At 56.1% G+C, this 20,847-nt stretch overlaps 1 protein-coding gene across 2 annotated transcripts; it reads right to left on the bottom strand.

The window, feature by feature from the left end:
- Positions 1-14: 14 nt before the first annotated feature.
- On the bottom strand, positions 15-20,798 carry HSPA12B (heat shock protein family A (Hsp70) member 12B). 2 transcript variants are annotated; one of them, XM_032143132.2, is made up of 13 exons: positions 20,679-20,798; positions 14,523-14,582; positions 12,291-12,388; positions 10,808-10,932; positions 8,093-8,279; positions 7,583-7,687; positions 7,150-7,266; positions 5,094-5,268; positions 4,167-4,253; positions 3,631-3,735; positions 3,240-3,498; positions 2,560-2,663; positions 15-1,950 (listed from the first exon to the last, which is right to left on the bottom strand). In XM_032143132.2, exons 2-13 carry the CDS (start codon positions 14,563-14,565, stop codon positions 1,295-1,297), a joined length of 2,061 nt encoding a protein of 686 aa, XP_031999023.1. In that variant the 5' UTR covers positions 14,566-14,582; positions 20,679-20,798; the 3' UTR covers positions 15-1,294. The 2 variants fall into 2 exon arrangements, with proteins under 2 accessions (XP_031999023.1, XP_058289043.1); XM_058433060.1 differs by lacking the exon at positions 20,679-20,798 and adding an exon at positions 20,390-20,441.
- Between the last annotated feature and the right edge of the window lie 49 nt (positions 20,799-20,847).

Genomic DNA, 20,847 nt, shown 5'->3' with positions numbered 1-20,847 from the left:
CCAAGGAAGGACTTGGGTAGACTCACTCTTTCAGGAGGTAGGGGCACCGAGTGGTATTATAGCACCTAGCCCCACAAGAGGTAGGCACAAGTGGTGGCATTTTAGGCCAGAAGCTGGCTGCCAAGACAATTAGTTTGAAGGAGGAGAGAGGGACCTCATGTGTAGGCCAGAGAGGTCTTAAGCAGTGGAGTTGTTTGGGATGCTTGATGGGAGACAGCAGCACCCCCTTCTGGTCAGTTCCCTACGCACAGCTGAAAGCTTTCTCCCTTCTCTCTGTAGCACCCGGAACCCCTGCATTCCTCCCACTATTAGGGTCTCCACGCCATATCAGCAGGCTGTGGCTTCCCCTTGAGCATAAATGTTTTATTGTCACCTCAGGGCTCTCAGGCAGGTGGGGCTGTTGCATGTCACAGTTGGAGGGAAGTGCCTGACATTTCACACTTTAGGAAACTGAGGCCCATGGGCGGTCAGAGAATGTCCTAAAGGCACACCGAGTCAATAGCAGAGCTGGGACCACCCCTCAGTGCTCCCTCTGGCCTCCCCATCCACCCTCCAGCTGCCCTTCCATGGTTGGGGTGGGGTGCAAGTGGGGTCCTTCATCAGCTGCCCTTGGGGCCTTCCCAGATGGGTGTTTTGTCTCGAAAGAAATGCTACCCTCATATCCCCTCATAATTGCCTCCACCACAATAATGTTCCCATCTCCCCATTAGAGATCTACTGCCCTTTCCACAATTCACAGTAATATTTGGGTGGTCAGCACCACACCAGGACTGTGCTACCCTCTGGAGTCCACTTCCAGTCACTTTCCTACGGCACAGGGTTTTTCTGCCTGGCTCCCGGTTCGGGCTGAGTCCATCAATGAGTGAACTTCAGCCCTGCAGGTCCAGACCCTGCACAACCTCCTTCCTCCTGCGGCTCCTCCTGCCATCCCACCCCCACCCCTACTCGGCCAAGTTCAGACCAGGACTCTTCTGTTCTTCCTTCGGGGTCACATGCCCCTTGCCGGGCTGCGCGCTCTGTCTTGCAAACCTCTTCTCAGTCACCCTTACCCGTTCAGTCCTTGGCGGGTCCCTTCAGCCTGGCAGTCAGCGGACCAGTGCCCAATCCCAAAGCCAGTCTCTGGGTGTGTCCCCACCCACCCTCCCATGACCTCATCTCCCCGGGGCCGGAGGGCGTGGAAAGAGGCGCAGACTGCAGAAGCATCGTTTCCCCCGTCCCACCCCGCTCCGCAGGCCCCCTGGACCGGAAGAGGGCGGGGCCGGGCAGCGGGCGCTGGCACCGCGCCGGCGCGCCCTCAGTTGGAAAGAAAGTCGATGGACGCGCGCACGGAGCGATTGGTGCTGACGTCGACGGCGGTGACCTTAATTTCGGTGTCGCCAAACTGCATGGCGGCGCGGATCTCGCGGCGGCCAGGAGGCGCGCCGGCGGTGTCCTGGCCGCAGTCGGCGGGCTCAAGCTCGAGGCTGAGCGCGCCGCATTTGCGCACGCCGGGGTCGGTGATGAAGCGCGCATCCTCGGCCGCGCAGCAGTACAGGTTGATGAGTACGCGCCGCTGGCCGGGACGCGCCGGGCAGTAGCTGCGCCGCACCTCCTCGCCCAGGGCCACCGACTGCTCGGCGGCCACGAAGCGCTCGAAGACGTCGGTGCACCAGCGGCGGCCGTCGCGAACCAGCAGCTTTTCGGGCGGGTGGCGCCCAGGCACAAAGCGGTTGAGCACGCCCACGCCGTAGGTGAGCGGCGAGCGGCGGACCCGCACCACGCCCGGCGCCTGGCCGAACAGCACCGCGCCTTTGAGGATGGTGAGGCCCACGTCGTGCGGGACCACGACACGCAGACCGCGGGCGCCCAGCGCCGCCTGCACCGCGTGCTGCAGCACCGCTGACTCGGCAAAGCCACCCACTAGGAACAGCAGCTTCACACCCTGCACCTCCGGCCGTGCCAGCAGCGCCTCTGCGGGACAGGACGGGGGGACGCGGGTGAAGGGGGCAGAGGAGAAGGGGCGGGGAAGAGAGAGCCACTGAGGCCACCACTAGGCGGCCACCGGCGCCTCCCCTCCCTAGCCCGTACCCGCCTGGCAACTAGAAAGTAGCCATTTGAGCACTTTCTTTGAGAGCTCCCAGGAGTCCTCGAGGGCTTCGCCTCCCCAACACTCATGCTCCCTACTTCTCTCCCACCACGACGTGGAGGACGAGAGATAAGGATATGCATTTACACGTATTAAACACCTAGACATTGTGTGCAAGACATTGTGCTCACTCTAGGTACTTCAGCTCATTTTATCCCTGTGATAACGTTTTGAGAACCCAATACTATCATCCTATTTTATAAATGAGGAAACTGAGGCACCAGAAGTTTTTTGCCTTGGCAAGACTACATATCAACCCCCTAGCTCTTAATCACCACTGCACTTCATCCCCCAGGTGTTCTAGATGATTCTAGGTCTCATCCCAGTGTATGGATGTGTGGAGGTTTCTAGGCACTGATGGGGGGGGGGGGGGAATTATTCCGCATCTGTTTGTTTATGTGGGGGCGGGTGGCGGACTAAGCTCAGGTGCTCACCTATGTGCTGGATGATCCCGCTGACGGTGGGCTGAAAGAGCTCGTTCATGGCTTCACAAGACATTCGGAGCATCCCCTGTGAGGACCACTTCACGAAGTTCACGCTGTTGGTGGTGAAAGGGGCAAAGATCCATCGGTCAGGGCCCAGCTGCTTGCCCCAGTTTGGGGTCCGTGGTCCTTATTCTCTACCTCTGCCTCCAGGCAGAAGTGCCTGGGCACCGACTGCATGTGGTGTCTGGAGGACTGGACCTGCTGAATGTTAGTCCCTTATCTCCACCCTACTCACTCAGAGGATTTAGTTGCCAGCCTGCTCCAGGTTCCAGGTACGAGGTCCTGGGAGGGGCCTCCCCTTGCTTTGGTGCAGGGAAACCATGGAGCATGGGCCGTTAGGGCCCGGGGTGGGGGTGTAGAGAAGGCTAGGAGGAGATAGGCATTGCCGCTTCCCCGCCATGATTCTCTGTCTTGCCCCAGTTCGGGCTGCGGATTCCGTGGGTGGAGCCTGCTGGGCTGGGGCACTCACTCGCCGCTCCCCGCCGCCCCACCCCGACGCCCTGCTGGCTTAGTGTATATGTGGGATGAATCAGGCAGACCCCCACCGTTCCTTGGGGCCCGGGACCCTCCAGTGCACGGTCATTCCCGGGTCGGCAAACCCTGCCTGAGCCCGCGGGCCTAGGACCCACCTGCTCCTGCGCAGAGCGGTCTCCACGTTGTGGCCCCGCTGCTTGCGGTAGAAGTCAATGAAGGAGAAGGGCAGCGAGATGTTGAGCGCCCCTGCACGGTGCGGGCCAGCAGTGCGCTTGCGAGCCTCGAAGGCGATGGTCAGATCTACCCAGGCTGCCGGCCGTTGCCTTTTGAAGGTGGCGATGAAGTCCTCGCCGAAGATGCGGCACAGCAGCTGCTCGAAGGCCAGGTCCACGCCCACAGCGCCATAAGGGCCCCCTGGGGTGGAGCAGGGTGCGAAGGGGGCGTCAGAGCTCACGGGGGTGTCAGCGCTCACCCGGCCGCCAGGGGGCGGTGGCGGGGCCGGAGCCCTGGTCGCGCTGGGTACCGGGGCGCCGCCTGGCTACTCACCAGATGCCTTGTAGAGCTCCTTGAGGGTGCCATGGGGCTGCTCCAGCTGGTGCACCGTCAGGTCCACGGTGCCTCCGCCGCAGTCGGCCACCACGTAGCGGTCTCCTGCGGCGGCGAGCGCGGGCACACACTCGTGGGCGGCCTCGCACCCTCAGCCCTGCGCCCCCTCCAGCCTCGCCCAGCCTCCAGCCCTGCCCCGGGTCCCAAGGCCTGTCTGCAGGGTCGGGGGAGGGACGTGAGGGGCTTCAGGTGCTTGAACCTCAGACCACCACATATGGGCGCAGGGTGTGGGGGAGAAATGGTTCCAGAGGCTCTGCAACTCCACCCGAGCGTCCGCGGAGAATCCCCTGGAGGAGTGGGAGTTAGGGGCGCCGCTGTGAGTGGGGTGGGGGTGCGGGTGACTGTGAGGGGACGGCCAGGTTAGGTACAGCGGATGGAGGAGGAAGAGACGGGCTTTGCAAACATGCCCTTCCTCCCATCAGTATACGGTGCCCGGTAGGGGCCAAGGATAACTCTCCATCCCCCTTTCCCCTTACCTGCTTGCATCTCTGCCCACAGCTCTCCTACGCCCGACTCCACCAGGAACGTGCGGCTGTGGCGGGACCTTCGCAGCTGCTCCCGCGCTGGGGGTCAGGAGACAGCAGGGAGTGAGATTAGAAGGAGGTGCTCCAGCTATGGCGTTCAACTCCCATCCTCCTGCCCAGGCCCTCCGTGGGCACTGGGAGCAGCCAGTGCTTCTGAAACTCCAACCTGCTCCTGACTGGGAGAGGGCAATCCTGAACCCCAAACTCCCACCCTGTATCCAACAGCTGGGGGGAAATATTTATGGACACAGGGCCTTCCTTTAACCCAGGAGGCCTCAGGTCATGGCAAAATCAGAGTTAGAGGGGTTGGGAGGAGCGGAGGCAGGTAGGTCTTTGGAGTCTCAGAGGGGACTCAGGACTTAGGGCTTCTCTTTGCCCTGGGAGATGGCATTTGGGAGGATGACCATAGCTGTCCTTGGCCTGGGTGCCTGGTCCTGGCAGCAGGAGCTTGGGGCTGATGTGTGTCGGGGAAGATGAGAGGAGTGAAGGGGACAGCTGATGCAGTGGGCTGACTTCCTCCTTTGTCAGTACTCCAGCAATTTCCTCCTGGGGTAGGCTGTGTCTCCCCCAACCCTCAGACTCAGGGCTGGGCAGAGTCCTGCCCTCCTCAGACCTTGCTCCCCTAGGGCAAGGTGAAATCTCCACCCTGAGATTGGGCTGCCCTAGGTAGGGCATGTCCCACCCTGAGACGAGGTTGCCCTTGGGCAGGGCTGTGCCTCCCTCCCTCAGGCGGGCTCCACCAGACATGTTTCTGCCTGCTCAAATTGGGCTCCTCCAGGGTGGGGACCCTCTCCCCTTCATACTAGACATGGCTGAGCTTCTGGCTTCAGTGACCCTCTGACCCTCCAAGGGTGGGTGGTGTCCCTGGGGGCAGCTCACCCTGACGGAAGCTGGAGTCGATGGAGCGGCGCTCACCCAGGCGTCTACCACCTGGGGCCCGGCCACTCAGGTCCAGGAGCTGGTGCAGGCGCAGCTTGCGGCAGTATACCGAGGCGGCCTCGGGCTCCAGGGCGATGAGTAGCTGCTCTGCATTCTCTCGGGACACTAGTCCAGCCTGGGGATGGGTGGTGGGCAGGGTCAGGCAGCACTATGGGCTGTCACACCTAAGATGGCACTGCGAGGTGGGGAACCTCGGCCTGTGGGGCTCCCACCTCCTCCATCACACCCCACCCATGTTAGGCCTCTCAGGCCTCTCTGTGCTGCACAAATTTGGAGCTGCCTCATAGCCACGCTGTGACCAGGCTGGGGAGGGAATGGCCCTGGCAAAATATGCCAAGAAGTTGCCCAGCAGGAAAAGACTCTAGACAGAATGCAGACCTAGAACCCCTGGGATCTGCCCCTTCAAATTTCCCAAGATAGCAGGGCTGCAGCAAGGTTCCCCTTCACAGGTACAAGTGGCCAGCTGAGCGCTGGCTGGGGGTGTTGCCAGAGACTCTAGCACAATGTGGGGGGGGGGGTGTGGTGGCTCAGAGGAGGCAGTGGGGAGCCCTTTTAGCTCATTGAACCCTCTTTCTCCACTAGGGTGGTGTCAGACGGTAGCCATAGGCCACCTCACTTCCAGGAGAACTTTGTTCCCAGGGAATCTGATACAGCAGGGAGGAAGCTGAAATTCCAGGCACCAAGACAGGCCAGTTGGGTGGAGAAAACACTTGAGATCTGGAATTATTTCCTTCAGGGCAGGGGATCCCTGTGGGAAGGACATTATGGTTTTGTAGGGTTCCCCAGATTCTGACCAGATAGGGGAGAGGGATAAGGGTGTGAATGGAGACTTTTACCCAGGGCCAGACTTTCCTGAGCAGCCAGGGAACAGCGTGAGAAGAATGAGGGTGGGGAAATAGGTAAGGGGACGCTGGGGGAGCAGGTGTTTGTTCTGGCTGGGGACAGCCTTGCTTCTGTCCCGATCCTTGCACAGGGATGTCCACTGTGCTCAGGGTTAGCTCCTTCCAGTGAAAAGTGTAGACATCTACAGACCTGGCCCTGGGTCATGCCTGGCCCATAGGTATGGGAGGATTGGGGGCCCCTCCAGGGTGTAAACAGGCAGGCTTGAGATCCCTTTTGGACAGCCTAGGGTCTGTATCCAAGGCTCCAGGTTTACGACCAAGCAATGAGTCTTGAGGCTATGCCTTCTCTGTCTCCACTGGAGCTCCCCCAACTCCTTGCTCTAGACCTTTGAGCATCTCAGTGGTAGGAAGACCTGTATGCATTGGCCAGAATCACCTCCCTTTATACTTTCATAGTCTTATTTCCCCTGCTCAAGAACCAGCAAAGGTGGGTGGTAGTGGGGGTGTCCCTCAAAATACTGATGCCAAGTGAAGTGAATGTTCTGGGTACGCTGCCTGCCACTGTGAGTGTTGGCTGTTATTCGCTCACAGCTGCTACCTCCTCTGGATAACTGCCCTCAGCTGAATGGGAATGGCCTCACTTGGAGAGGTTTCCCTCCCATTTCCCCAGAGCCAGTGGCAGACTGATACGGATGTGGAAGAAGCCGGCCCCAACTCTGTGCTACAGTTCTCCCTCTGCAGCTCCCCATGGGATCTAGCTGAGGCTAAACCTGAGGCTAGACTCCAGCCAAGACCACATCCTTCATAGCTCCTTCTTCTGTCCTGCCTCCCTCCCTCCCTCGCCTTTCTCCTGAGAAACCTTCTTCAATAGACCTCACGTATAAGACTTTCCATCTTGGGCTCTGCTTCTAGGACACCTGACTTAAGGCACTGTCTACACTGGCCTGGGCTGTGCCTGTTGTCCCTCTGTCCCCTGTTCCTGCAGGCCCACTCCCTCTCCTGGTGGGAGCAACTCTACAAACTCCCATCAGGAGGAGGCTGAAGTTCTTTCTACAATAACTCTGTGGTCTCAAGGGTGGTGGGGTGCATGCAGGCATGGGGACAGGCCTGGGCCTTCCTGAGCAGTGTTCTCGGGCCCGCCTGCATGTTCTCACCAGGTAGGCAGCCTCCCGCATGAACTGTTTGGCTGGCTGTTTCCAGATGGCAGGCACCGTCAACACCCAGCGCACAGTGTCCTTCTCTGGCAGCGATGGGCTCTGCTCCCTCAGCTCCTGGTGCAGGAGGGGGCAGTGAGAGGAAAGCTGGCTTGGAGGGAGGGTGTCTTCAGCCCTCTGCGGAACTGGAGGTACCAATCAAACCACAGGAAGGACTTCCCAGCAGAGCTGGAAGAATCGGCCCCCCTCCCATCAGTATGGCTTGGTGCAGGCTCTACCAGACAAAAAGGGAGGAGGGTACTGGAGAAGATAACCTCTGAGCTCTGGCAGTGGCTACCCATCCAATGTCGGGGACGGGATGGGGGAGCGGTTTCGGATGAGGGGAAAATAGGGGGTCCCTGCCACAGTCGGCAGAGGTGGGGCCGCAGCGCACCTGAAGGGCGTGCTCCCTGAAGAAGCGCAGGGCATGGGCGAACACCTCCAGGGCGGGCATCGTCTTTCCATTTACTGCCTCTAGCTGGGTCTTCAAGGTGAGATCCTGGCAGGGACACAGGGCGGCTCTGCAGGAGGCCTCAGCTCGGCACTCATTTCCTGACGACCTCGCTCTTAAAATCACCCCGTTTCCTGGAGCTTTCCCTCCTCTTTACCACCGTCCCACTCTTGCCCCAATCTGACATTAGCTCTGCCCCAACCCCTCTCCTTAGTCCCACCCCTCCTGCAACCCCAGCTTCACTATTAGCCCCACCCACATTAGCCCCGCCTCCACCTCGTTTCTGAGCTCCGCCCACACCGGAGTCCGACGTCTCCCTTTAGCCCCGCCCCCTCTCAGCCACGACTCCATCGGGCCGGTCCTCACACGTTTTGGTTTTGTCCCACCCACCCCCATTAGCCCTGCCCTTTTCCATGCTGGCCCCGCCTCCCTGTCTGGAGCCCTGTGACTCACCGTGGCACTGTGGATCTTCATCTTGAACTTCTCGAAGTAGAGCCAGTCCCGCGCCTCTTCGGGGTCCAGGTCATGGTAGTAATCGCGGGCGGTGTAGCCAAAGCTGTGGAAGGCGCCCTCTGGGGTCAGCAGCAGGCAGGTCGGGGTCTTCTGGTGGGCCACGCCCGGGTCTCCGCCCTCCCATTTCCTGCGGAGGCACAGGGCAGTCAGTGCAACCCTTCCTTCTTGGGTGGGAATCCAGGCAGAGGGAACAGCATGTGCAAAAACTTACAGATGTGAAAGAGCAAGGAGAACTAGCTATGGGTCGGCTCCATAGGCAGCAGGAGAAAATACAAGAATACTAAGGTGAGATCATGAAGAGCACAGAAGGCCATTCAGAATTCTGTCTTTGTGGATTTAAAGTAGCGAAGAGGTATGACCACATTTGCCTTTAGAAAGAAAGGTCACTGGCTCCCATGGAGCAACAGAATGCAGGGAAGGGAGCATGGAGAAAGGAAACCAAGGAGGAGGATATTGCAGCCATCCAGGTGACAGAAGGTCGGGGCTGAACTTGGGCACGATCAATGGCCATGGAGAGAAGTAGATGGATATTCTAGAGATGTTAGGGAAACATCTAGAGATGTTAGGGGCGTGGTGTCTGATGGGAAGAGAGAGCTTAGGAGGAGGCTGGAATGTCCCCCAGTTATTTCCTGTGACCTCCACAGGACAGAGACAGTGTTCCTGGATGTGTCCTTAGCCCCAGCATGGCCTCAGTCGTGTGTGTTGATCAGCAAGACATCTGGGATGCCCTGCAGCTTCTAGAGGGCTGTAAGTGCCCAGAGCCTTTGTGGTTTCCTGTGATGTGGAAGGAAGGACAGTCCAATCTCACGAAGCTCAAGTCCCATGTATTTTGGGAGCAGTTACCTGTCTATCTCTCTATTCACCCTTCCATCCAGTCTCCAGGCCTTGGGAAGCCCCTCTTACCTCCCATCCCAGTCTGGGTTGAGAGCTTTGAGGTCTCCAATAGCTTCATCTACTGCCTGCCGACCCTCTAGGACACATTCAGAGGACTGGGGTCTTGAGGTCCCAAGGGGAGTGTTCACACAAAACCCAACAACATCTGAATGGATTTTTGAAACATGTCTTTCAAAACAACTGTGTGACTTGTCAACCCAGCCCTTAGAACCTTCATTTTCTTGTTTTTATTTTTATTTCTTGTTTTATTATTTTTTATTTTCTTTTCCTTTTTACTAAACAAGGAAAAGAAAAAAGATTTGAGATGTTGGACCTAGGAATCACCTCTAGGAATTTACCCCATAGAGATTGCAGCACAAGTTTTCAAAGAAGGATATTACTGCTGCACTTTTTGTAATAGTGAAAAATGAGAGGAGGAAAAAAAACCCCTAAAACTGTCAATAGGGGAATGGATAAATTATGACACATCTGTACTATGGAATACTAGGCAACTGTTCAAAGAAAGTGGTAGCTTCGTGTGTGCCGACATGAAATATCTACAAAATAGTGTCGAAGCTTTAAAACAAAGCAAGTTGTATATCTCACTTTTACTTAAAAAACACATATATGTTTGTGTGTGTTTGTCTACAAGCTTAGAAAAATATTTGTGGGCTGGGCATGGTGGCTCACGTCTGTAATTCCAGCATTTTTGGGATGCTAAAGTGGGAGAATCACTTGAGGCCAGGAATTCAAGACCAGCCTTGGCAACACAGTGAGACCCTGTCTCTCCAAAAAAAATTTTTTTTTTTTTTTTTTTAATTAGCCAGGTGTGGTGGTGCTGCCTGTAGTCCTAGCTACTCAGGAGGCTGAGATGGGAGGATTGCTTGAGCCCAGGAGTTTGAGGCTACAGTGAGCTATGATCACACCTCTGCATTCCAGCTTGTGTGACAGAGTGAGACCCTGTCTCAAAGAAAAAAAAAAAGAAAGAAAGAAAATAAAAAAGGCCAGGTATGGTGGCTCACATCTGTAATCCTAGCACTGTGGGAGGCCGAGGTGGGCGGATCACCCGAGGCCAAGAATTCGAGACCAGCCTGGCTAACACGGTGAAACCCCGTCTCTACTAAAAAGAAAAAAAAAAAAAAAAAAAATTAGCTGGGCGTGGTGGCGGGAGCCTGTAGTCCCAGCTACTCGGGAGGCTGAGGCAGGAGAATGGCGTGAACCCAGGAGGCAGAGCTTTCAGTGAGCTGAGATCGCGTCACTGCACTCCAGCCTGGGCGACAGAGTGAGGCTCTTGTCCAAAAAAAACAAAACCCCCCCACAAAAGTTAGCCAGGCATAGTGGCACACACCTGTAGTCCCAGCTACTTGGGAGGCTGCGGCAGGAGAATCGCTTGAACCCGGGAGGTGGAGGTTGCAATGAGCTAAGATCGTGCCATTGCACTCTAGCCTAGGCGACAGAGTGAGACTCCATCTCAAATAAAAAAAAAAAAGGAAAAGAAAAAAGATTTGCATATTTTATTGTTATGTTTGTTATATCTCAAAAAAATTCAAAATTAAAAACAAAGTCTGACTTTCCCTTCAGTGGGTTGGGAGCTGCTCCAGTTGAGGCCGGGGACCCAGGCCTGGGGCCCATCCTCCAACTTTTGCCCCAGTGGGGAGCCCCAGACTAGGGGTGGCAGGGCCTCTGAGGAGACCCCATGTCTCGGTGACAGTACTTTTGGGACCAAGGTATGAGGAACTCCCCCCCCTCCCCACCTCACTCTCCCAACCCAGCTGCCCTCACCTCATCATGTGGATGGCCTCAGGGTCACTGGCAAAGCTGAAAGCATAGCCACTAGACGTGGTGCCAAAGTCAATGGCCACCACCACAGAGAAGGAGGCCTGCTGGGGGGCTCGGGCCTCGGGCTTCTGAAAGTGCAAGACTTAGAATTAGCAAGCAGCCAGCAGGGACACCCCCACCCCTCACACCCCCAACGCTTCCTCTGCATGGGGAAGACACTCCCCTCCACTGACTGTGGTCTAGACCAGCCCTGGACCTGGCCCACCCCACCTGGCCACCTGCTCGGGCTCCCCTGCCCTCCCAGACTCCAGGCTGAGCCTTGGACGTGTCTCTCAGGTAGCCCCAGGCAGGGTTTGGCTCAAGCTCCTGCTTTCCTGCTTCCAGCCTCTGCCCACCCTCCCTCTGGACTGCCTTAGCCCCACCCCCACCTCACACCATCTTCATAGGCAGCCACTAGTCTGGGCCCAGCTGGGAGCAATTTTGCTCCTCCAGGCAGTTTTACAGCACATGGACCAGTGTATATATTTTATCCTCTTGCTCTTTGTGGCCACAGTGACACAAACCAGACTGTCTGATTCTGTGGCAGAGAGGACAGGGCACGTGCATGTCCCCAGAGAAGTGTGTGCCTTCTTCTATGCCAGGGCTGGACTCCCTAAGAATAAGGGGGTCCCTAAGCTGGATCACCAGGGCAAGGTCATCCAGGTGGGGTGACCCACGGAGCTTGGGGGTGGGGAGATGGTGTCCTGGATACTTCAAGCTAGTACTTTCCTTTTTATTTGAGACAGGGTCTCACTCTGTCACCTAGGCTGGAATGCAGTGGTGTGATCTTGGCTAACTGCAACCTCCGCTTCACAGGTTCAAGTGATTCTCCACCCTCAGCCTCCCGAGTAGCTGGGATGACAGGTGCACGCCACCACGCCTGGCTAATTTTTGTATTTTTTGTAGAGATGGGGTTTCGCTATGTTGCTCAGACTGTTCTTGAACTCCTAAGCTCAAAGCAATCTGCCCACCTCGGCCTCCCAAAGTGCTGGGATTACAGGTGTGAGCCACCTCGCCCAGCCCAAGCTAATGGTTTCCAGACTATTTTTTAGCAACACATCTCCTCTCCTTCAGATATGACTTGGATTAAGGTGGGCTGTGGTCAACAGGGGGCCCAGTGCTCTGGGGACCTAGAAAAGCCACGTGCTCAGAGGAACACTTGCCTCAGCCAGGCCAGCTTCAATGGCCGTGGGTGCCTCCTGTGTGGGGGGGTTGGGAGTTAGTTACATGGGGCTCACCTTCTCAGTAGAATTGTTACCCTTATAGTCCAGGGCCGCCCAAGACCAATCCTTCTGGGGGGCACATGACTGGAGTGTACGGGGACAAGAGGCATGGTGGTACCCCCATCCCCTCCTCCTTCCTAGCCCAGGCCCTGCCATGACTGCCAGGCACAACCCTGTCCACACCACCCAGGCCACCCACCACTTGATCCCTGCTCCGGGCTTACTGGAGACTGCGAGGGTGTGAGGGGGGCAATGCCGCAGCTTTCCTGGGTCCTTGGGGAGCCGGGTGGGCTAGGCACTGGGGACCGCTCCGGGCTGGAGCCTGCAGAGAAGAAACGGCAGTTCATCCTGGCACAAGCAGGGTAAGGATGGCAGCGGGGACCCAAGCCAGGCACCCAAAGGTTCTCCATCAGTCCTTGCTGGGCTAAGGCAAAGGGCTCTCTGCTGGGGAGGAGGACTGGGGGGTGTAGGAAAGACACACATGACATAGGGGCAGGAGCTGAGGGTCTGCTATCAGAGGCAATGTTTCCCCAGTGGGTGACCCATGCTTTCCCTGGGGACTCACTGTCTCCCCACTAGGGCCCCTCAGACACACAGTGTGGGAGGGGAGAGAGTCAGAAAAGCATTGTGTAGCAGGGAGACTCAGTCCACAGATGGAAGGGCAGGGGAGATAGGGCAGGTGAGCTCCTGGGAGGGAGTAGAGAAGAGAGAAGCCCTCCTCCTTCAAAAGGTGGAGCTACAGATCTAACTGGCTAGGAGGTGGGGTTGCTCCCCTCCACCCTAAAGTTGGGCCACGTGGTTCTAATCAGGACTTGAGGGAACTCCGCGGGTCCCATGCCCACAAGGGCCACAGACAGGCCCAGCTGGCTGCTTGAGGAGGATATAGGAGGGGCAGCACCTCCTCCCACACTCATAGAGATAGCCCAGTCCTGAACTGGGGGTGTCCACAACATTAGGAAGTCTGATTCCCACCCCCACCCACACACATACACACACCCTGAGCCAGCATTTCAGGGCAGGAGGCCCCATCAAGACCCTCTTGCACGCCTGGGACTGAGCTGGACCTTTGGTGGGAGGGAGTGGAGTAGCCCTGGAGGACAGCCCCAGGCCTGGCCCCGAGGATCAGGCGGCTCATGGGGCAGGAGGGCCTGCCTTGCTGGTAGCTGCCACCACCACACTGGGCATTGCTAAGGGGCATGTGAGGAGTACTGGGGCAGCCTTGATATCCATGGACAGGCCAGGGAGGCTGGCTAGGGAGGGAGAGTGAGATCTGGTAGGAAGCTCCATGGACAGATCAGGCGGGTCTGGCTCGCCTTAGGCTGAGCCGGGCAGGCCCTGTGCTCCCTCAGCCACAGTCCTGTCGTGTGCTGCCAGGCAGGTCTCCACTCTCCCTGGCCTTGGGGGTAACCTGGGAACACAGGTGAAGGGCCAGGCATGAGGGGGACTCTGGGAAGTGCCTGGACAGGGCCAGAGTCTGAGGTGCTGGAGGGGCAGGGACAAAATGGCCACATTTCAAGGGCTCCCTCTCCTCAGGCAGCCAGGGCAGGCTCTGGCCCTGCCACCAGCTGCAGCCTGAGAGGCCAAGTTGCTGTGACTCGAGCTTGGGAAGGGAGGCAGGAAGGAAGGGCCCAGCCCACCAGGTCTTTGTGAATGGACTTCCTGAGGAGTGTCCCTCTTGCCTCCGGCCTCCCACCCCTGCAGAGAACCCAAGCCTGCTCCCAGACCAGGCTATGGTCAGACGCACATGCACGCGCAGAATTCTCTGCATTGCGTGCCCACCTGCGGACTATACTCCCATACACAGATCCTGTGCACAGAGACCTGCCCACAGAGACACACACTCACTGATGCACTCACACGGGGTCCTGTGCACATAGCCTGAACAAAGCACATGGACATGCAAACATTCCTGTGCACACAGACCCTCCATGCACACGCAGAATTCTCTGCATGTGTGCCCACTTGCAGACTATACTCCCGTACACAGGTCCTGTGCACAGAGACCTGCCCGCAGAGACACACACTCACTGACACACTCACAGGGTCCTGTGGACAGAGCCTGAACAAAACACACGCACATGCATACACTCCTGTGTGCACAGACCCTTCTGGCACACACACACATGCACTCAGCCCACACTCATATACACATGGGGGTCCTGTGAACAGACCAGTCCTGTGTGCACGCATACTCACACATACTCACATACACAGACCCTTCCTGCACACACAGGGGGGTCCAGTAAACACAGACCTGCCCTGTACACATGCACGCACACACACACACACACACACACACTCACTCACAGAAGGGCTGTTGGGAAGCTCTGCGGGAGAGGTACATTGGACAACCTGTAGGTGGGTCTCAGTGCCTGCTCGTGGGTGGATCAGGGCAGAGTGGTGATGGGTCAGGGCAGAGTGGTGATGGGTCAGGGCAGAGTGATGGGGGTTCTTACCGATGTACAGCCCCTGCAGGCCCATCTCCGGGACAGCCAACATCCTTGCAGGCCCTGTAACTGTCAACAGGAACAGACAAGCAGAGTGGGATTTATTTGTCCCTTTGTTCCCTCATCAGAATGCTTATTTATTTTATTTGTTTACTTTTGGTTGAAGTCCTTTGAAGCAAATCCCAGCCATCATGTTGTTTCACCTGTGAACTCTTTAATACATCTCTCCAAGAGATAAAGACGTTTTAAACAATGTCATCGCAACACCATTCTCATGTCTAACGAAATTAACAGTAATTCCTTAAATCTCATCTAAAGTCCCACAGTTCCCAGCTTGTCTCAAAAAATGGCTTTACTTTCTTGGAATCAGGATCCTCCTACATGTTTTCTGGTGCCTGCTCTGTGCCAGGTGCTGGGAGATATTAGTGACCCAGAGAGACACTGTCCCTGCTGTAGAAACCAACAGTCTGATGGAGGAGATAATCAGGCAAGTGATTTTGAAATGATAAGTGTTGCTGAGTGCTAGGAAGGATAATGCTGGGTGGGAAGGGGACATGGTAAGTCTGGACGGAGGGTTGGGCTGGGCTTACCCTGCAGGCAGGGCCTGTGCACCCTATTTCAGATTTGATTTTATATGAAGGGCAACAGCAAATCTTGAAAGGTTTGAGGTGGCAGGGTGGGGTAGGGGCATGACTCAATTTGTCTTTTCTTTTTTCTGAGACAGCGTCTCACTCTGTTGCCCAGGCTGGAATGCAGTGGCACGATCTTGGCTCACTGCAACCTCTGCCTCCCAGGTTCAAGCCATTCTCCTACCTCAGCCTCCTCAGTAGTTGGGATTACAGGTGAGTGCCTCCATGCCCAGCTAATTTTTGTGTTTTTAGTAGAGACGGGGTTTCACTATGTTGGCCAGGCTGGTCTCGAACTCCTGACCTCAGGTGATCCGCCCACCTCGGCCTCCCAAAGTGCTGGAATTACAGGCATGAGCCACCGTGCCTGGCTTTCCTTTTTTGTTTGTTTGTTTTGAGATAGGGTGTCACTCCGTCACGAGGAGAACCTACATTGAAAGGCTGAACAGGCCGGGCGCGGTGGCTCACGCTTGTAATCCCAGCACTTTGGGAGGCCGAGGCGGGTGGATCACGAGGTCAGGAGATCGAGACCACGATGAAACCCCGTCTCTACTAAAAATACAAAAAATTAGCCGGGCATGGTGGCGGGCACCTGTAGTCCCAGCCACTCGGAGAGGCTGAGGCAGGAGAATGGCGTGAACCCGGGAGGCGGAGCTTGCAGTGAGCCGAGATTGCGCCACTGCACTCCAGCCTGGGCGACAGAGCGAGACTCCGTCTCAAAAAAAAAAAAGAAAGGCTGAACAAAGGAACATATACTGGCCAAGGAGATTGAGATGCCCCATGGTCTCATGAAGATTGTACCAAGAGATGGGTAAAGCTAGATCCCTGTAAAAGGTCCTAGATGAGACTGGAAACACTGTTTTAGTGGCCCAAGGCAGGTAAGCTTAGGTGAGGAGTGAGCAAGAGGTCACATGAGTTAGAACTTCTTTTCTTAAGATGGAGTTTCACTCTGTTGCCCAGGCTGGAGTGTAGTGACGCAATCATATTGAGCTAGAATTTCTGAAAAGCTTGGCTGAGATCAGGAATGCATGTGAGGGCAGTAGTTGGAGGGCACTAAAGCTGAAGGGAGGTGAGGAAGAATATTTATTTTCTAAGATGGGAGGGGCTCGATCCTGTCTATGAAGTTCTGGGGCCAGGCTATAGGCAGGATATTCCAAACCATCAACAGCTTTGTTACTCAAAGTGTGGGCTAAGGATCAGCAGCACTGGTATCACCTGGAAGCTTGTTAGAAATGCAGAACCTCAGGCCCCATCCCAGACCTGCTGAATCAGAACCTGTATTTTATTTTTATTTATTTATTTATTTATTTATTTTTGAGGCAGAGTCTCACTCTGTCCCCCAGGCTGGAGTGCAGTGGCGTGATCTCAGTTCTCAGCTCACTGCAATCTCCACCTCCCAGGTTCAAGCGATTATCCTGCCTCAGCCTCCCAAGTAGCTGGGACCACAGGCATGCACCACCATGCCTGGCTAATTTTTGTATTTTTAGTAGAGTTGGGTTTCACCATATTGGCCAGGCTGGTCTTGAACTCCTGGCCTCAGGTGATCCGCCCGTCTCAGCCTCCCAAAGTGCTGGGATTACAGGCATAAGCCACCGTGTCTGGACTAGTTTAACAAGATTCCCAGGTGATTCAGGTGCACACTGAAGTTTGAGAAGTGTTGCTCAACAGTGTATCTCAGCCAGTCTGCAGACCACTGACACTGTGTTCTCATTGGTGGGCCTGGCTGCTCCTCTAAACAAAGGGGGAGGCTACACAGGGCCAATGCATTCCCTCTCTGTCACCAGCGGCCCGATCAGAAAGTTTTGCTACAGAACACAAGCAGACACAGAGCTGGCTCTGGCATGCCCATACACACATGCACACACCCTTGCTCACACACTTCACACAAACCAGCCCCATTGTGGACAGACACCTGGACTCCCACACACTCTTGTATGTCCAGGATTCTCCTGCATGGCCAGCACCATGGAGATTTCCAGACACTCTTGCTGTCCTCTGTACCATTGGAGGTACACAGTTGAGTGCTCAGGAATCAGAATCAGAAGAAGGATGGGTGCTGGTTGTGGGCACACATATAGCAGCTGGCTGTTGAAGAGAAAAGGGAAAGCACAGAGAGGGGAGGGGAGGGTTCTTAGGAGCCTGGGGCAGGAGCCCAGCTCAGGATGATGGAGTGGGATGCTGAGCTGGGTCCTGCCAGCTCATATGAGCTGATTCTTTCTATCCCTTCCCAATTCTGCATTCAATGACATCACATTGGTAGCTTCAAATCAGTCATGGCTGGGAGTATTTACACGACAGAAATTGGCAAGCACTACAAATCAGGATTTTATCCTTCTTCCAGAGCTGATTGGAAACCATTAACCAGCATACTACTGGATCAAGGTCTCGAGGGAGGAGCTGGCAGCCCTATTTGTATGTTGTTCTGATTCTTCAGCAAACACTTATTGAGATTCTTCATGCCAGGCTCTGTGCTAAGCACTGGGGAACCACTTTGCTGAATGAATGAATGGATTTTCTGGACCAAGGCTTTCTCCTGGAGGAGAAACAACCTAGAACCATCAGAAAAAAAAGACTCTGGGCCGGGCGCCGTGGCTCACTCCTGTAATCCCAGCACTTTCAGAGGCTGAGGCAGGTGGATCACCTGAGGTCAGGAATTCGAGACCAGCCTGGCCAACATGGTGAAACCTTGTCTCTACTAAAAATACAAAAATTAGCTGAGCGTAGTATTAGATGCCTGTAATTCCAGCTACTCAGGAGGCTGAGGCAGGAGAATCGTTTGAACCTGGGAAGCAGAGGTTGCAGTGAGCCAAGATCACGCCATTGCATTCCAGCCTGGGCGAGAAGAGCAAGACCCCATCTCAAGAAAAAAAAAAAAAAAAAAATACTGAGTCCTCGCTCTACACTGGATTCCACATCCAAACCATGGGCCTATACTCTTCCCAGCTATCAGAAGTTTGTCCAGTTGTCTACCGTCTCTCATTGTGCGATATGCTGAGTGCCCCTATGCTGGGGTTTCAGGGATGGCAGGAGCCTATTATGGCACCTGGCGTGAGTGCATCATGCCACATCTCTGTGCCTCAGTGCCCTTTCCTGTAGAATGGGTGACACAGAGGGCTTATGTTAACAAGTCCAGATATGCAAGGTGTTGATAAAAGCAGGGAGTTGGGCAGGTTTGAGCAGTGTTCTTTCCCTTCGTGATACGGATTCTGAATTTTCTTGTTAGATATTTTGGTCTTACTGAGAATTGCATTCTAGTCATCATGAGTTCTTTAAGGAAGGAGGTAGGAACTAAATCAATTTGTGTTAAAGGCTGGGTGTGGTGGCTCATGCCTGTAATTCTAGCACTTTGGGAGGTCAAAGTGGGTGGATTGCTTGAGCTCAGGAGTTCGAGACCAGCCTGGGCAACAGCAAAACCCCATCTCTACAAAAAATACAAATATTAGCCCGGCGTGGTAGTGCATGCCTAGAGTCCCAGCCACTTTGGATGCTGAGGTGGGAGAATTGCTTGAACCTGGAAGGTTGAGGCTGCAGTGAGTCATGATCACACCACTGCACTCCAGCCTGGGTGACAGAGTGAGACCCTGTCTCAAAAAAAAGAAAAAATTGTGTTAAAGAAGGAGGATCCCACGGATTCTGAGAGATGGAGGTAAGCCAAGAGGTGCTGACTGCCAAGTGAGCACACACACCCAGGAACACTTAAGGAGAATGCTGACCACAGAACACGGGACAAGCCCAGCTCCCAAGAGCTAGGTCTGGGCAGAGTCCACAGCTGAAAATGAGGGGAGGCTGAGCCCCGCTTCAGGGACCTACTAATTTCAGACTGGTGGTGCCTATGGGTTTGAGAGTAATTGAGTGGGACAGTTTGATTTACACAGAAAGGAACTCCATTTCCTGGCTACAAGCACATGCCAAACTCTGGCCCCAGCCTGATCCCTAACCCTGCCCATGGACTGACCCCTAACTCTTGGCTTCATATTGACCTCTAGTCATCAGCTTCACCCTGACCCCTGGCCCAGACTTCTACCCAATAGACAGGGCCTATTAGTCACTGGGGACCAGGATAGGATAGGGACTCACAACCAGAGACTCCCATCCCAGAGTATCCCCTGGTCTTACAATAGCCTAGGACGAACTCTGCCCCCCCGCCAGCCCCCGCTCCTTTTTTTGAGACAGGGTCTTGCTCTGTTGCCCAGGCTGGAGTGCAGTGGCACAATCACGGCTCACTGCAGCTTCGACCACCTGGCCTCAAGCGATCCTCCCACTTCATCCTCCCAAAGTGCTGGGATTACAGGCATGAGCCACCTTGCAGGGGCCCGACCCTTTGCCTGATAGAATCCTCGGAGGATCTCTTCCTGGGTGGGGTGTTTCAGCTGGCTACTCATGTCCCCAGGAGCACTATGGGAATGCAGTGTTCTGGGTTTCAGGGCTCCACACGACGCCTGTGTAGACAAAGAGCCCACCCAGGTCCTTCCAGCTCTCCTCCTCACTAGGACCCTGCCTCTTCCGCCTGCCGCTCTCTGCTCAGCACCCAGCCAGCCCTGTAATGGAACAGGACTCCGTCAGCGGGCTAAGTGAGGCCACAGGCGTTTCTTCCAAGCCACAGACTGGGCCAACCAGGGCCCAAAGCACAGATCAGAAACGGCACCCAAAGGGCTGCCCCACTCTATTCTGGAGAGGAGCCCTTAAGAAGATGGGGCCATGTGTGGCTGAGTGAGGTGGCTGCCCCATCCTGCGCTGGGGCAGGGAGTGACAGAAATGGCCTCCCATGGCCCCTCCCTGTCCTCATCTTTGCTTTCCATACATCCTGCCGCACCCCCTTGGGTCCTCATCATGGGAGCAGCCAGTTCACAAACAACAGAGCCCCTCCCATGCTCTGCCCACAGCCCCCCATTACCCCTCTCGCCTGGGATTCCTGCGCTGCGTCTGCTTTCTGGAGAGTCCCTAGTTTCGTGCTCACTCCCTTCCAGTCTCTCTCATCAACACATGCTAGCCTCACAGACAGGCTCCACTGCCCTAGTGGGAACCTGGACCCCACCCCACCTGGACCTCAAGCTGGCCCGGAAGACCAGGTCCCAGCCTCAGACCCTGGCACCTGGACCACTCAGTACTCTGTTGCGCTTCGGGACCACAAGGCCTGGGACCCCTGAGGCACCCCCCAACACACACACATACACTCAACTCCCAGGTTTCCACCTCAGACCTGGGCACCGGGTCCCCCAAATTAGCTCCCTGGAGCGGGCCCCAGCTCACACCAGTCCTGCCAGCCCCTAAGACACAGGAGTTTCTCCAGCCTAAGCCTCTGAGCAGCTGTGCGAGGGACAGGGGAGGTGGTCCCCCGAAACTCCGGTGGGAGACCAAGGTCGCTGCCCCAAGTGCCTTCCCGAGCCCGCAGCCTCGCTGAAGAGAGGGGCTTGCAGATCTGTCCCCACCAGACACCCGGAGTCTGGAGGTTTTGGTGGGGTCTCAGCCGACAGCCCGGGACGGCAAACCTCGCCTTTCCCCACTCGGGGCGCCCAACAGCCCCCGCCCCAGAACTCACCTCCGCCCTCCCGACAGCTCGAGCCCCGTCCAGCCGCCGCGATCCCGGGCCCGCAGCCCGTTGGCCGTGCCTGCTGCGGCGGCCGCAGTCCTCGACGTGCGCCCGGTCCCGAGGCCTCCCGCCTCCTCGCGCCGCCCACCCCGCCCGCCCGCCGCCCCCTCCCCCAGGC

This window comes from Hylobates moloch, unplaced genomic scaffold (genome assembly GCF_009828535.3).
Source record: "Hylobates moloch isolate HMO894 unplaced genomic scaffold, HMol_V3 SCAFFOLD_21, whole genome shotgun sequence".
Lineage (NCBI taxonomy): Eukaryota > Metazoa > Chordata > Mammalia > Primates > Hylobatidae > Hylobates > Hylobates moloch.
The sequence above is the reverse complement of the archived record's forward strand: the minus strand, read 5'-3'. Positions and strand labels throughout refer to the sequence as shown.

Excerpts from the sequence above, each read along its gene's own strand:
- HSPA12B (XM_032143132.2), bottom strand. The coding sequence starts at position 14,565 with ATGTTGGCTGTCCCGGAGATGGGCCTGCAGGGGCTGTACATCG. Across the intron at positions 7,267-7,582 it reads TCAGGGAGCACGCCCTTCAG|GAGCTGAGGGAGCAGAGCCC; the intron begins GTGCGCTGCGGC and ends CTCCTGCACCAG. Across the intron at positions 4,254-5,093 it reads CGACTCCAGCTTCCGTCAGG|CGCGGGAGCAGCTGCGAAGG; the intron begins GTGAGCTGCCCC and ends CCTGACCCCCAG.